This window comes from Rattus norvegicus, chromosome 8, assembly GCF_021556685.1.
Source record: "Rattus norvegicus strain SHRSP/BbbUtx chromosome 8, alternate assembly SHRSP_T2T, whole genome shotgun sequence".
In the NCBI taxonomy this organism is placed as follows: domain Eukaryota; kingdom Metazoa; phylum Chordata; class Mammalia; order Rodentia; family Muridae; genus Rattus; species Rattus norvegicus.
In genome coordinates this window covers 29,309,796-29,325,276 of record NC_141541.1, presented here as the reverse complement: position 1 = coordinate 29,325,276, position 15,481 = coordinate 29,309,796, and the positions used below count along the sequence as shown (strand labels likewise).

Below are 15,481 nucleotides of genomic sequence, written 5' to 3'. Positions count from 1 at the left end.
AGAGAGAGAGAGAGAGGGAGGGAGAGAGAGAGAGATAGAGGCATAAAACTCAAAAAAGTCAGAAGCTAAATAGATTTGATTTTAGCCACATTTTGCCAGCCTCTCTCTCAACTTCATAAAATTCTCTGCCTGATTTAAGAAATATTTCAGATCTTTTCAATGGTTAGTGAGTAGTTTATTTTCCCAGATAAAGATTAAAAATAATAAATGGAATTTGCTATAAAACGTTTTTTAAAATTACAAAACTTCTTATCTGATTAAGTAAAAATTCTCCTTTCCTTTTATAACTAAAACTTCTGTTTACCTCAGTGTGTGTGTGTGTGTGTGTGTGTGTGTGTGTGTTTGCACATGTCTGTGAACCAGAGGTCAATGGTGGATGTATTTTCTGATTTCTCCCCACCTTATTCTTGGAGACAAAGTCTGCTTAACATAGTATTCAGCTAGGCTAGCCAGAGAGTTTCTGGGATCTGCCTATCTCCTGTTCTCCCTGCTTGGGTCGCAGATGGGAGCTGATATTATTGGCTTTGGGTGTAAGGGACCTGAATCCAGTGCAGCAGGTATGGATTTAAAAATGATTTAAATCAGTTCTGTCATTTGTTAAAAGAATCTTTTTCTTTTAATTTTTGTTACACTGCTAGAAGAAATAATTTTGATTTATTCAAAAATTTCTGTCTAGTTCTTGTGATTGAACATCCCAAGCAACATTTAGTTCGTTCAGGATTTTAGCAACCTTCTAGTATGCCACATTTGATTGTTCATCCTGGCATTTCAGAATTTTCTGTGGTGCTTTTCCTATCCATGGAAGTATCCTAGATGCTCACTGCTAAATACTCCCTTGGCAGTATTCCACCTCAGTTTGTCTGTTTTTAGTTTTTAGAGAGGAAATTATTCACCAAGATTCATATTGTCACAATTCCTAGCCTTTAGGTGACAGAATTACATTCTATAATAGATTGCTTTGTGGACTATATGAAGTGAACTTTACAAGCTGAATTATCATCTGACCAGCCAGTACAAATTATCTACATATTTATCTTAGATATAACAGGCTTCAAACTGCTGTAAAATTCAGTATATTGAAGATAGAAATAGACACATGTAAATCAATCTCTCAAAGCAATTGCATAATTTTTGGTCATATCCAGCTTCCAATTGAGGGTTAAGGTATCAATTTGCTAGAAAATCCTCTTTAACATATTATTTATCTTAAAAATAGGTTTGTAATTATTGTTGTTGTTGTTTAAATTTAAAGGGCTCGAACAAAAATAGTTTATTCTGCATATAGTCGAAAACCTGCAGTAGAAGTGAGAAATAAACTGTTGGAATTACACGTGAATTATTATGTTCTAGAAGAGGCATGGTGTGTGGTGAGAACAAAGTGAGTATCAACAACATAATGTATAATATGGTATATTGTTAGGTGAACTGAGTACTAATAATATTATGTATAATTTGTGTATTGTAAAGCAACAGAAGCCTCACTTCATTCTGTACCGATACAGGACTGCTCCGCAGAAATCCGGATTCCTGGTTTAGATATATCTCATTAACATATGACCACTGCCATGTAGAGAAGTTAAATTTCACTGTCTTCCCATAATACTTATAAAAATTACATTTTAATATCTTAGTTTTCTTATGACCTTTAAACTTACTTTTCATAGGTTTATGGAAGCATAAATTATATAAAGACTAAGGATGTAGGGCATTGTTTCGGCACAGGCATTTATCATGTAATACTTAAGTCAGGTTAAAATATCTATTGGAAATGTATGTTCTTAATTTTTTACTTTGCAGCATTTTTCTTTGATGTCTAAAGTATAAGTGAATTATATTTATCTGCTACTGTTCCTCAGTTATACCGGATATAAGGCTTAAAATTTCTCGTAACTACAGATTGCATAGTAAGTAAAAACATTATAAATACTTCGAGATTTGTATTTCCAAAATTAAGACAAAATAACGTGTTCAAGGGATTCTTTAGGTTATTATTTAGATTTCTGGCAGAGATCTCAACAGATCCAAGCAAGTAAATTGCCTATAACAAAAATGCCATTCATCAGTCAATAGATCAAAAATAGGTCTCAGTGTCATTAGAATGTGTTATTTAAGGTGCCCACTTTTCAAGCCACACTTGTTAGTCCTGCACATGGTGTCCAACACCCTTGAAATAGGAAGTTAGCAGTAACTGATTCAAAGCACCTAGGTGTTTGTAAGCAACCGGAGCAGTGGTTCTCGCCATGTAGGTGGTGAGCCCTTTGGGCACCAAACAACCCCTTCCACAGGGCTTGCATATCAGATATGTATATTACAGCTCATAACTAGAAAAATTATAGTTATGAAGTAGCAATGAAATAATTTCATTTGGGGAGGGGGCGTCACCACAGCGTGAGGAACTGTATTAAAGGGTTGCAGTATTAGGAAGGTTGAGAACCTCTGATAAAGGGGAGTCCATATTCATTATCCAAAGGATTAATAAAAAGAACGGGGCCAGGGATAGAGTTCCAAGGTTCAGCCCTCACCTGGTATGTGCAGGGTCCTGGCTTCTTTTCGGAAAACGGCAAAAGTGGGCCATGGATTAAAGAAGAACGTTCTGTGAGACCACGGAAAGATACACCATCTCAATGGAGACAAACCAACCTCATTCGGGGACTTTAGAGGTGCACACAAGAGTTCAAATAAAGTATTAACAAAAGAGCTCTAAACAGCAAATTAGATAAGATACAAGAAAAAACAAAAAGCAGTGAATTTGAAGTAGATCAAGAAAAAGCACTAATCCACACAGGACTTATTATCTAAATTGTTTTTTTAAGGACAAATTGCAGAGATCTCCACAATAACTGAACATGGGGGCCACAGCTAGGACAGAGCAGGGGACTTCAATTATAGGAAAGAAAAGAAAGAGAAGAGAAGAGGTAGAAAACAGCAACCCAAGACCTGTCTAAGTCTCTGAGGTTGGAGAAAGCCACTGAGAAATCCACTGCTAAATTCAACAAATCCATTAAGGGCAAAACCAGAGAAAATTAGGGCAAGGCACATGCAGCCAAACAGAAAGATCAGGTGACGATGCCCTGAAGAAAGGAGAGAGGCAAGTGCACTGCGAGGAACACCAACTTCTCACATGGAAGGGCCAAGCCAGCTGATGTGAGAACAAGCCAAGTGGTGAATGAAGAATTCACAGATTGTAGTCAGCAAAAGTCTACATGTATGAGAGGGTCACTTGACCATGTTCAGGTCGGCAGAGGGGCTAAGTGGCCTCCTGCAGGCCAACTTACCACAAGGAATTCTAAATATTGGAACCAAATGGAGATGAACATACACCGAACAAAAATAAGCTACCCAACTGAAATGTCCATAGAACATGATTCTTCTCAAAATCCTAATGCAACATAGACAATGGGATAAAAATACAAATCTGAAAATATATACATATATGTTCACATGTGTGTATATGTGTCTGTGTGCATGTATTTAAAACAATTGGAACTATATTCCTTGACAGCATGGAATTAAATTAGAATTAGTTAATAGCAAGGAAGCTCCCTGGATAATATATAAATAATTATATTGTAGATAATGTAATTAAAGATCAATCATAAAATGTAATTAAAGATCAATCATAAAATCACAGTGGAAGTTCTAAAATGTTCGAACTGAATAAAAATGAACACAGCGTGTCACAGCCTGTGGGAAACACCACAGCAGACTAATAAAGGACTTTAGATTTAAAAAGAACTCTTAAAACAGAATAAGAAAACAATCCACTAAATAGACAAAATACTTAGATGCTACAACAGGAAATACATAAGTGGTAAAGAATCATATAAAATATGCTTTATGTTACTATTCATTTACAAAATGTATGTTAAACCTACAAGGAGATACACAACCTCTAGAGTTGACAGAGAAACTGACTGGCCCAAGTGTCGCTGAAATGAAAGCATACCTACTATTCTTCCATATCGGCTGAAGGAATAAAATGTGGTACAAACCATGTAATGACCGAATTTTACAGTTTCTCATGAAAGCTGACACCTACTCTGCATATTTGTTTAAGATTAAAGAAGGAATTTATTGGGGTGGAAGTGATGGTTCAAGAGTTAAGAGCAAATTTTCTGCTCTTGTAGAAGACCTGAATTTGGTTCTCAGCAGCAAGGTCATGCAGTTAACAATCACCTGTAACTCCAGCTGCAGGAGATACGATGTCTTCCTCAGGTCTTCACAGGCACCAGAACACCGCCCCCCCCCTCTCTCTCTCTCTCACACACACACACACACACACACACACAAAACCTTAAAATATAAAGCATTCATCTATTCTTGAAATTGCATTCAGTTATTCATATCAGCTTTGTTTTAGTAATCTCAACCTAGGAATAGTTCAAATATCTACTAGCAGGTGAATTAATTACTAAGACATATTGTGAGAATATTTAGAGAATGAAATAGTACTCATCAATAGGAATGAAGGAGCCCTCGACACCTACAATGAACATAACAATTATACTTAGGAAGATAAGCCAGACAAAGATAAAAATAAAGCAAGAATTCCAGAAAATGCACACAAATCTCCAGTAACGGGAAGGTGTGCCGTTGTGTTTGAAAAACACTGATAGAAGAGAAGAGTGGAGCTATGGAGAGCAAAGGTCAGCTGTGGGGAACAAGCAAAGTGCCTTGTTCTTACTGTTGCTCCACAGGGACATACATGTATTAGAAGGCAACAGACTGTAATTTACATTTATCGTATACTGAGTAATTATTGATCATTTTTGTAATCTAAAGTCTAACACAGCTAATAAGATAGGAAAACTCCCCATACCTCAAGTGTAAGAAACAGCACAAAATTTGGCAAACAAGATATTTTGAATGAGTTATATAAATACTAAAATAACTGAAATTATGAGGACTGTTAACACCCATGTTTATGCAAATGAGGAACAATTTGAACTCATATACATTGTTTGTAGAAATAAAAAAAATGCAATTCCTTTGGAAGATAATTTTGAGGCTGCTCATCAAACTTACCACTTATCACTTACCACTCTACTCTACGTCGTGGCTTGACGTCTGCCTGGAATTAGTTTACTGAACTCTCATGCTGATGGTACGCACCGTCACCAAGACTGCCAGTGCCGAGGATGGTCGGTAATTTGAAAATCAATAAATGAACTATGGTACTTCTATGCCATAAAATACTAGTTAGGGGTGCAATGGGCAGCAGTACTTAAAAGAAATACAGTGTTCTAGTTTCAGCTTTTGTAGTAAAATAACCAGAACAAAAGCAAATGATGGACGGAAATGGCTTATCTGACTTATAATTCCAGGTCACAGTTGACCACACACGAGGGAAGTCAAGGCAGGAATTCAGGAACCTCAAGGCAGTCTTGCCTGTCACTACATACATTAGTACCTTAAGTATCTCACTTCACAACAGAGACTATGGCAGAAACCATGGAGGATGTTGCTCGCTGACTGGCTCAGCTAGATCTGTATAAATGTTTTCAAAGGTTGCGCATGTGTGTGTCTGTGTCTGTCTACTTGTTTCTGCATGTGTGTGTGTCACATATTTGTTGGGTGTCCATGGAAGTTAGGAAAAGGCATTGGATTCCCTATGACTGAAGTTACTTGCCATTGTGAGCCGCCTGAGCTTGAGCCCCCTGTCAGAGCAGTTTGTACTCCCAACCTTTGAGTCATTTCTCCAGCCCCTTGGCTAGACTTCTTAGAGAAATGAACGCCACCTGCAATGGAATTCATGCTCTCCACAGTGGCTGGGCCCTCTCACATCAGTTAACAATTAAGGCAATCCCCATATACATGCCCACAGGGCAACTTGATGTCTTCCTCATTCCTCAGTTGAAGTTGTCTTCTTAAGTGTTTCTGGGTTGTAGTAACTTGACAGGTAAGCTCACCAGGACAGACAGTATCTAATGGTATCAACACTACAGTATTCCTAGGGCTGGAGAGATGGATCAGTGGTTAAGAGCTCTGACTGCTCCTCCAGAGGTCCTGAGTTCAAATCTCAGCAACCACATGGTGGCTCACAACCATCTGTAATGGGATCTGGTGCCCTCTTCTGGTGTGTCTGAAGACAGCAACAGTGTACCCACATACATAAAAGTAAATAAATAAATCTTAAAATCAATCCCACGGTATTCTAAGATAAGAAAGCCAGAAATGAAAAGTTTAGACAATGTATTTGCATGGAGTTGTAAATGTTCCAGTGCAGAAAGGAGACCCAAGGGTGCAGAAAGGAGACTGGAGGGTGCTGGGCCATGTTTTGGGAAGAAGATTGACCACAAGAAGGGCATGGGGGGCATGTTAAGTGGTAGGAATGTCTCTGTATCAGTTGTGACGTTCCTTACATAGAGTCAAACTTTATGTAGGAAGTGTCAGGATTTTTGTGTTGTACTTCAACACATACATTAAAAATTTGTTTCCAATGTGGAGTTATTCTCTAACAGGATATGTTAGCATCCTTTTATAGACACCCTCAAAAAGGAAGCATTCAATAGAACAACTTAGCTTAAGAATGTCTGTTCTCTGCCTTGAATATGATTGCCTACTGAATCAGGGCTCTTCTTTTTTAAAAAATAAGGATGTCCAAAGGAATTTTAATTAGCTCTCTAATTTCTCTCATCCTACTACAAACAAGTCTCATGATTGGATGAGAATAGTGACCAGCAAATGTAGTTGTGTTTCATCTGGAGGTAAACTTTCTCAGATCTGTATTTCTGACTCCACACCTTACAGTTTGCACGTGTTGACTGGGGCTAGAGGCGTATCACGCTTCATTTCGTTTTACTCTAGGTGTTGGATTAACGGTTTCTCAGGTTTTAGATTTTTTAAGTAGTTAAGTTAACCAGCCTCTGGAATGTGACCATGTTGTTTTATTTAATATAACTATTCATCTGCTTGTTTTGTCTTTCAGACCTGGTTGCAGTATGCTTGAAATCTGGGACGTGGAAGACCCGTCCAACGCGGCTAACCCTCCGCTCTGTAGCATCCTGCTCAAGGATTCCCGGCCATACTTCACCACAGTGTTTCAGAATAGCATGTACAGGGTACTGAAGATCAACTGACATCAAGGAGCCCCGACAGTCTGCAGTGCGAAGGCGTATGTCCAAAACGGACACTTCCAGCCTCATTTACAACAATAAGAACCACAAACTTTACTAAGAGACACTTTAGAGCCATAAACAATTACTTAAATTTCTCTGGTTACTACTAATGATAAATTACTGCATTGTTTACATTAAATGCCAGTCTGTCAGGCTTACCTCATAAATGATTAAGTCATCTTCTATCTCATTAACATATGTTCATTTTAGAGTTCCAAGGGAACATGTATAGAAAATATCAATATAATTTTAGAAATCAAAGTAATTCCCTTTCAGTCCAGCTAGGAGAGTTGCTTCAGGTTTCCCTCGTACCTATGGGTCAGCCCAGACCCTCTGAGCCATGGAGAAGAGCACAGGCTCTGAGAAACCTAATGGTGGTTGTAGCCTCACTTATTTTTAGTTTATGATGAAGATGGGATTGCTTTATAAATTTTATTTCCCAATAAAAAGCTACCTATCAAAAATGCTTTGAAAATCGGTAAATTACCTTGAAGACAAAGTGGGGCCATCAAAGAGTAAAATTGTCTATTTTTTTTTAAGATGAACCTTAAACATGCTAGATGTTTGCATATGCATCTGCTCCGAGTTAAGCACCGTGGAGTTTTTATACTTATATTTTCCTTGTACTTTTTGGTCAGCCATAAAAGATGATTCAATTCCATAGGTTATATACATATAATTACTTACAGTAGGTGAGCAATTATATTCTAACTATAGTTGGAAAACATTTTAATGCTGAACACAAAATAGCTAATAAAGAACGCTGTATTTTAACATTTGCAAGTCATTTCTTTTCTGTGTGGAGCAAAGACAGGAACAGATATAACAGTCATTAAAAAAGTAACATGCTTTGGACAGTGTCACCAGAGGGATATTTTAAAGTAATTATCAGAAGTCAACAGAAGTGATGTTAACCCATAAAATGCTCCATGCACATAATTCTGTCCCATGAACTTTTGTTATCTTCATGTACAATGCCTATTAAATCATTTTAAATGTCCTCAAAGGCTGCATTTTCTTCTGTTCTCATTCTTTATGAAACATATATTTTAAGTTTAAAGGAGCCTTGAAACCACAGGTTACTGGGCGTATTAGGGTTATGTTGACACTGATCTTCTTTAGCCATTAAAATCATTTAGTATGGTCTCACCATAAGACAATATACTGTGGTAGAGAAAGTGGAGAATATGAAGTAACATAAAGAGGTAAGTCTGAATCCTGGTTCCTTCATATGTGTTGTATTACCTACCATCCATTCATGAAAAAGGTGCTTATTTTATGGTAAGTCCTCGGTAAGCATGCTGGTGTTATCCTGTGAAGTTTTGTTTCTTCAGGATAAATTAGAATGCTATCTAGTTGCTGGGCCAATGATCACCAATTAAATACTGCTAAAGTACTTAGTGGGTATAAGAACACTGCCAATATTACTTCTTTCAACTCCCTTCTCCTGGCCCACCAAAATAATCATACCAGAAATAGAAAACTTCAGATTTAGGTAAGCCCATCTCAGAATTCTCCATGGCTGCATGGATTTGGTGTGAGCAAATAGGAATACTGGACTTCAGCTCACTTTCAATTCTTAAAGCAAATCTTAAACAAATTAAGCTGTTTGCTCCATATCTGCATGTTTTAGCACAGATGTTTTGAAAGTTGAAGATATATGTGAATGCTGTGAGATAAACAATGGGCAGATTCTCCTCCTGGGCAGAAAACCATTTCCTTCTCACTTCCTACAGTCATGTTTGCACCATGGCTGAAGTGAGCTTCACACAGCTGTCCGCCCTCATCCAGGCCCCAGAGTGATGTGTGGCCCCAATAAACAACAAATAACACTTACACTTCCCCTTTCTGCTCATATCCCCAGATGACTCATTCTGGCTCTCATAAAATTGGGCTTTTATTTGGTTTTATTTGCATATGAGAGAGAAAGTCTGTTAATGATAGGGAATTTAAGAGCTATGGGAGCATTCAGAGGGCTCTACTAGATAGCTGTTGGCTTGTTGCCTCCCATTACTCTAGTTTTTTGTTTTTCTTTTCTTGTTGTTGGTTGTTTTTGTTTTCTTAACACTCTGAGAATAAGCTTTATTAATTACTTTTCCAGAAAATAGATTCAGTAAATACAGCACTTTAGGAACATACTTGTGCTGCTACACAAGTCTTTCAAGTTTTCAAGGGCTCTTCAGTGATGCTGATCAGAAAAATCTCTCATCGGTGGAATTACTTCTCCAGTCTCCAGAATTGTATTGCATGAAAATATTCTAGGCTTCATGTCAACAATGGCATATGGTGAGATGGAGCCTGAACCACACTGATCCCGGCCCACAGCTCCCTGCTCCCAAACCCTGTGGGAGAGAGAGCTCATCGCCCAGACAGGTGGGCACTCATGAGACTGCAGGACTGGAGAGACCATCAATACTGCCCACCCCTGCCCACATCCCTGGCCCAAGAGGAAACTGTATAGGGCCTCTGGGAACCGGAAGATAGGGGCACTCGAGGGGCAGGTCCCCTGCAGTCCCAAAAGGGCCAGACCAGAAGGAACCCTGTCAACAGTTCTCTGCACACAAATCGCGTGGGAGGGAGAGCTTAATCTTCAGAGGGGCAGACACGCCTGGGAAGCCAGAAGAGACTACACTCTGCCCACATTTCTGACTCCAGAGGAAAACACCTAACACCATCTGGAACCCCGGTGCACGGGGGCCCTGGGAAAAGGCGGCGCAGACCCTCCTGGATGCTGCCTTCACTGAGAGCTCAAAAGCAGTCCCCCAGGAGACACTTCAGCCATGGGACCACAGGTAAGACGAACTTTTCTGCTCCAAGTGACCTGACTTGTGGACTCAGGACACAGGCCCACAGGAACAGCTGGAGACCAGTAGACAGGAAAGACTACACACCCGAAAGCAGAACACTCTGTTCCCATAACTGGCAGAAAGAAAACAGGAAAACAGGTCTACAATGCTCCTGACACACAGACCTATAGGACAATCTAGCCACTGTCAGAAATAGAACAAGGTAAAACCAGAGACAACCTCATGGCAAGAGGCAAGAGCAGGAACCCAAGCAACAGAAACCAAGACTACATGGCATCATCAGAGCCCAATTCTCCCACCAAAGGAAGCACTGAATATCCAAACACACCAGAAAAACAAGATCTAGATTTAAAATCACATTTGATCATGATTGTGGAGGACTTCAAGAAAGACATAAAGAACTCCCTTAGAGAAACAGAGGGAAATAATTAAACAAGTAGAAGCCTATAGAGGGGAATAACAAAAATCCCTGAAAGAATTCCAGGAAAACACATCAAACAGGTGAAGGAATTAAAAATGGAAATAGAAGCAATAAAGAAAGCACAAAGGGAGACAATCCTGGATATAGAAAACCAAAGGAAGAGACAAGGAGCTATAGATACAAAGCAACACCAACAGAATATGAGAGATAGAAGAGAGAATCTCAGGACCAGAAGATTCCATAGAAATCATCGACCCAACTGTCAAAGATAATGTGAAACGGAAAAAGCTACTGGTCCAAAACATACAGGAAATCCAGGACTCAGTGAGAAGATCAAACCTAAGGATAATAGGTATAGAAGAGAGTGAAGACTCCCAGCCCAAATATCTTCAACAAAATCATAGAAAACGTCCCTAACCTAAAGAAAGAGATACCCATAAACATACAAGAAGCCTACAGAACTCCAAATAGATTGGACCAGAAAAGAAACTCCTCCCATCACATAATAGTCAAAACACCAAATGCACAAAACAAAGAAAAAATATTAAAAGCAGTAAGGGAAAAAGGTCAAGTAACATATAAAGGCAAACCTAACAGAATCACACCAGACTTCTCACCAGAGACTATGTAAGTCAGAAGATCCTGGACAGATGTCATACAGACCCTAAGAGAACACAAATGCCAGCCCTGGTTACTGTATCCAGCAAAACTCTCAATTAACATAGATGGAAAAATCAAGATATTCCATGACAAAACCAAATTTACACAATCTTTCTACAAATCCAGCTCTATAAACGATAATAAATGGTAAAGCCCAACACAAGGAGGCAAGGTACACCCTAGAAAAAGCAAGAAACTAATCGTTTTGCAACAAAACAAAGAGAAGACAAGCCCACAAACATAATTTTCACATCCAAATACGAATATAATAGGAAGCAACAATCACTATTCCTTAATATCTCTCAACATCAATGGAATCAATTCCCCCCCAAAAAAGACACAGATTAGCAAACTGGATATGCAATGAGAACCCAACATTTTGCTGCCTAGAGGAAACACACCTCAGAGACAAAGACAGACACTACCTCAGAGTGATAGGCTGGAAATCAACTTTCCAAGCAAATGGTCTGAAGAAGCAAGCTGGAGTAGCCATCCTAATATCGAATAAAATCGATTTTCAACTAAAAGTCATCAAAAAAGAAAGAAAGGCACTTCATATTCATCCAAGGAAAAATCCACCAAGATGAACTCTCAATCCTAAATATCTATGTCCCAAATACAAGGGCACCTACGTACGTAAAAGAAACCTTACTAAAGCTCAAAGCACACATTGCACCTCACACAATAATAGTGGGAGATTTCAACACCCCACTCTCATCAATGGACAGATCATGGAAGCAGAAATTAAACAGAGACATAGAGTGAGAGAAGTCATGAACCAAATGGACTTAACAGATTCTTGTAGAACATTCTGTCCTAAAACAAAAGGATATACATTCTTCTCACTACCTCATGGTACTTTCTCCAAATATGACCATATAATTGGTCATAAAACAGGCCTCAACTGATACAGAAAGATAGAAATAATCCCATGTTTCCTATCAGACCACCACAGTATAAAGCTGGTCTTCAAAAACAATAAGGGAAGAATGCCAACATATACATGGAAATTGAACAGTACTCTATGGAATGATAACCTGGTCAAGGAAGAAATAAAGAAAGAAATTAAAGACTTCTTAGAGTTTAATGAAAATGAAGGTACAACATACCCAAACTTATGGGACACAATGAAAGCTGTGCTAAGAGGAAAACTCATAGCTCTGAGAGCCTGCAGAAAGAAACAGGAGAGAGCATATGTCAGCAGCTTGACAGCACACCTAAAAGCTCTAGAACAAAAAGAAGCAAATACACCCAGGAGGAATAGAAGGCAGGAAATAATCTAACTCAGAGCTGAAATCAACCAAGTAGAAACAAAAAGGACTATAGAAAGAATCAACAGAACCAAAACCTCGTTCTTTGAGAAAATCAACAAGATAGATAAACCTTAGACAGACTAACCAGAGGACACAGAGAGTGTGTCCAAATTAACAAAATCAGAAATGAAAAGGGAGGCATAACAATGGAATCAGAGGAAATTCAAAAAAATCATCAGATCCTACTATAAAAACCTATATTCAACAAAACTTGAAAGTCTGGAGGAAATGGACAATTTCCTAGACAGATACCAGGTACCAAAGTTAAATCAGGAACAGATAAACCGTTTAAACAACCCCACAACTCCTAAGGAAATAGAAGCAGTCATTAAAGGTCTCCCAACCAAAAAGAGCCCAGGTCCAGACGGGTTTAGTGCAGAATTCTATCAGACCTTCATAGGAGACCTCATACCAATATTATCCAAACTATTCCACAAAATTGAAACAAATGAAGTACTACCGAATTCCTTCTACGAAGCCACAATTACTCTTATACCTAAACCACACAAAGACCCAACAAAGAAAGAGAACTTCAAATCAATTTCCCTTATGAATATCGACGCTAAAATACTCAATAAAATTCTTGCAAACCAAATCCAAGAGCACATCAAAACAATCATCCACCATGATCAAGTAGGCTTTATCCCAGGCATGTAGGGATGGTTTAATATATGGAAAACCATCAACGTAATCCATTATATAAACAAACTGAAAGATAAAAACCACATGATCATTTCATTAGATGCTGAGAAAATATTTGACAAAATTCAACACCCCTTCATGATAAAAGTCCTGGAAAGAACAGGAATTCAAGGACCATATGTAAACATAGTAAAAGCCATATTCAGCAAACCAGTAGCTAATATTAAACTAAATATAGAGAAACTTGAAGCAATCCCACTAAAATCAGGGACTAGAGAAGGCTGCCCACTCTCTCCCTACTTATTCAGTATAGTTCTTGAAGTCCTAGCCAGAGCAGTCAGACAACAAACAGAGATCAAAGGGATACAGAGTAGAAAGGAAGAAGTCAAATTATCCCTATTTGCAGATGATACGATAGTATATTTAAGTGATCCCAAAAGTTCCACCAGAGAACTACTAAACCTTCAGTAAACACCTTCAGTAAAGTGGCTGGGTATAAAGTTAACTCAAATCAGTAGCCTTCCTCTACACAAAAGAGAAACAAGCCGAGAAAGAAATCAGGGAAATGATACCCTTCATAATAGTCCCAAATAATATAAAAATACCTTAGTGTAACTTTATCCAAGCAAGTGAAAGATCTGTATGATAAGAACTTCAAGCCTCTGAAGAAAGAAATTGAAGAAGACCTCAGAAGATGGAAAGATCTCCCATGCTCATGGATTGGCAGGATTAATATAGTTAAAATGGCCATTTTACCAAAAGCGATCTACAAATTCAATGCAATCCCCATCAAAATACCAATCCAATTCTTCAGAGAGAAAGAGACAGAACAATTTGCAAATTCATCTGGAATAACAATAAACCAGGATAGCTAAAACTATCCTCAACAATAAAAGGACTTCAGGGGGAATCACTATCCCTGAACTCAAGCACTATTACAGAGTAATAGTGATTAAAAACTGCATGGTATTGGTACAGAGACAGGTAGATAGACCAGTGGAATAGAATTGAAGACCCAGAAATGAACCTACTCACCTATGGTCATTTGATTTTTGACAAAGGAAACAGAACCATCCAATGGAAAGAGATAGCATTTTCAGCAAATGGTGCTGGTTCAACTGGAGGTCATCATGTAGAAGACTGCAGATTGATCCATTCTCATCACCCTGTAAAAATCTTAATTCCAAGTAGATCAAGGACTTCCACATCAAACCAGACACACTCAAACTAATAGAAGAAAAAGTGGGGAAGAATCTTAAATACATGGGCACTGGAGAAAATTTCCTGAACAAAACACCAATTGCTTAAGCTCTAAGATCAAGAATTGACAAATGGGATCTCATAAAACTGCAAAGCTCCTGTAAGGCAAAGGACACTGTTGTTAGGACAAAAGGGCAACCAACAGATTGGGAAAAGATCTTTACCAATCCTACAACAGATAGAGGGCTTATATCCAAAATATACAAGAACTCATGAAGTTAGACTGCAGGGAGACAAATAACCCTATTAAAAATGGGGTTCAGAGCTAAACAAAGAATTCACAGCTGAGGAATGCTGAATGGCAGAGAAACACCTAAAGAAATGTTCAACATCTTTAGTCATAAGGGAAGTGCAAATCAAAACAACCCTGAGATTCCACCTCATGCCAGTCAGAATGGCTAAAATAAAAAACTCAGGTGACAGCAGTTGCTGGTGAGGATGTAGAGAAAGAAGAAGACTCTTCCATTGTTGGTGGGATTGCAGACTGGTACAACCATTCTGGAAATCAGTCTGGAGATTCCTCAGAAAATTGGACATTGCACTACCTGAGGATCCACCTATCCCTCTCTTGGGCATATACCCAAAAGATGCCCCAACATATAACAAAGACACACGCTCCACTATGTTCATAGCAGCTTTATTTATAATAGCCAGAAGCTGGAAAGAACCCAGATGCCCCTCAACAGAGGAATGGATACAGAAAATGTGATACATCTACGCAATGGAATACTACTCAGCTATCAAAAACAATGACTTTATGAAATTCATAGGCAAATGGATGGAACTGGGAAATATCATCCTGAGTGAGGTAACCCAATCACAGAAAAACACACATGGTATGCATTCATTGACAAGTGGATATTAGCCCAAATGTTCGAATTACCCTAGATGCCCAGAACACATGAAACTCAAGAAGGATGACCAAAATGCAAATGCTTCACTCCTTCTTTAAAAGAGGAAAAAGAATACCTTTGGGAGGGGATAGGGAGGCAAAGTTTGGAACAGAGGCAGAAAGAACACCCATTCAGAGCCTGCCCCACATGTGGCCCATACATATACAACCACCAAACTAGATAAGAAAGATGAAGCAAAGAAGTCCAGTGTGACAGGAACTGGATGTAGATCTCTCCTGAGGGGGACAGCCAGAATACAGCAAAAACATAGGCAAATGCCTGCAGCAGACCACTGAACTGAGAACGGGACCCCCGTTGAAGGAATCAGAGAAAGGCCTGAAAGAACTTGAAGGGGCTTGAGACTCCA

At 38.7% G+C, this 15,481-nt stretch overlaps 1 protein-coding gene across 3 annotated transcripts in view; it reads left to right on the top strand.

Moving 5' to 3' along the window:
* Positions 1–8,118, top strand: part of Dpy19l2 (dpy-19 like 2) — a 113,612-nt gene extending 105,494 nt beyond the window's left edge. For all 3 annotated transcript variants that reach the window (XR_015626403.1, NM_001429433.1, NM_001429432.1), the window contains 2 exons: positions 1,253–1,378; positions 6,929–8,118. Coding sequence is in view for 2 of the 3 variants with exons in the window: in NM_001429433.1 (NP_001416362.1) it covers positions 1,253–1,378; positions 6,929–7,079 (277 nt within the window). In the remaining variant the exon portion in view is untranslated. The remainder of the gene's footprint in view (positions 1–1,252; positions 1,379–6,928) is intronic.
* Positions 8,119–15,481: the final 7,363 nt, after the last annotated feature.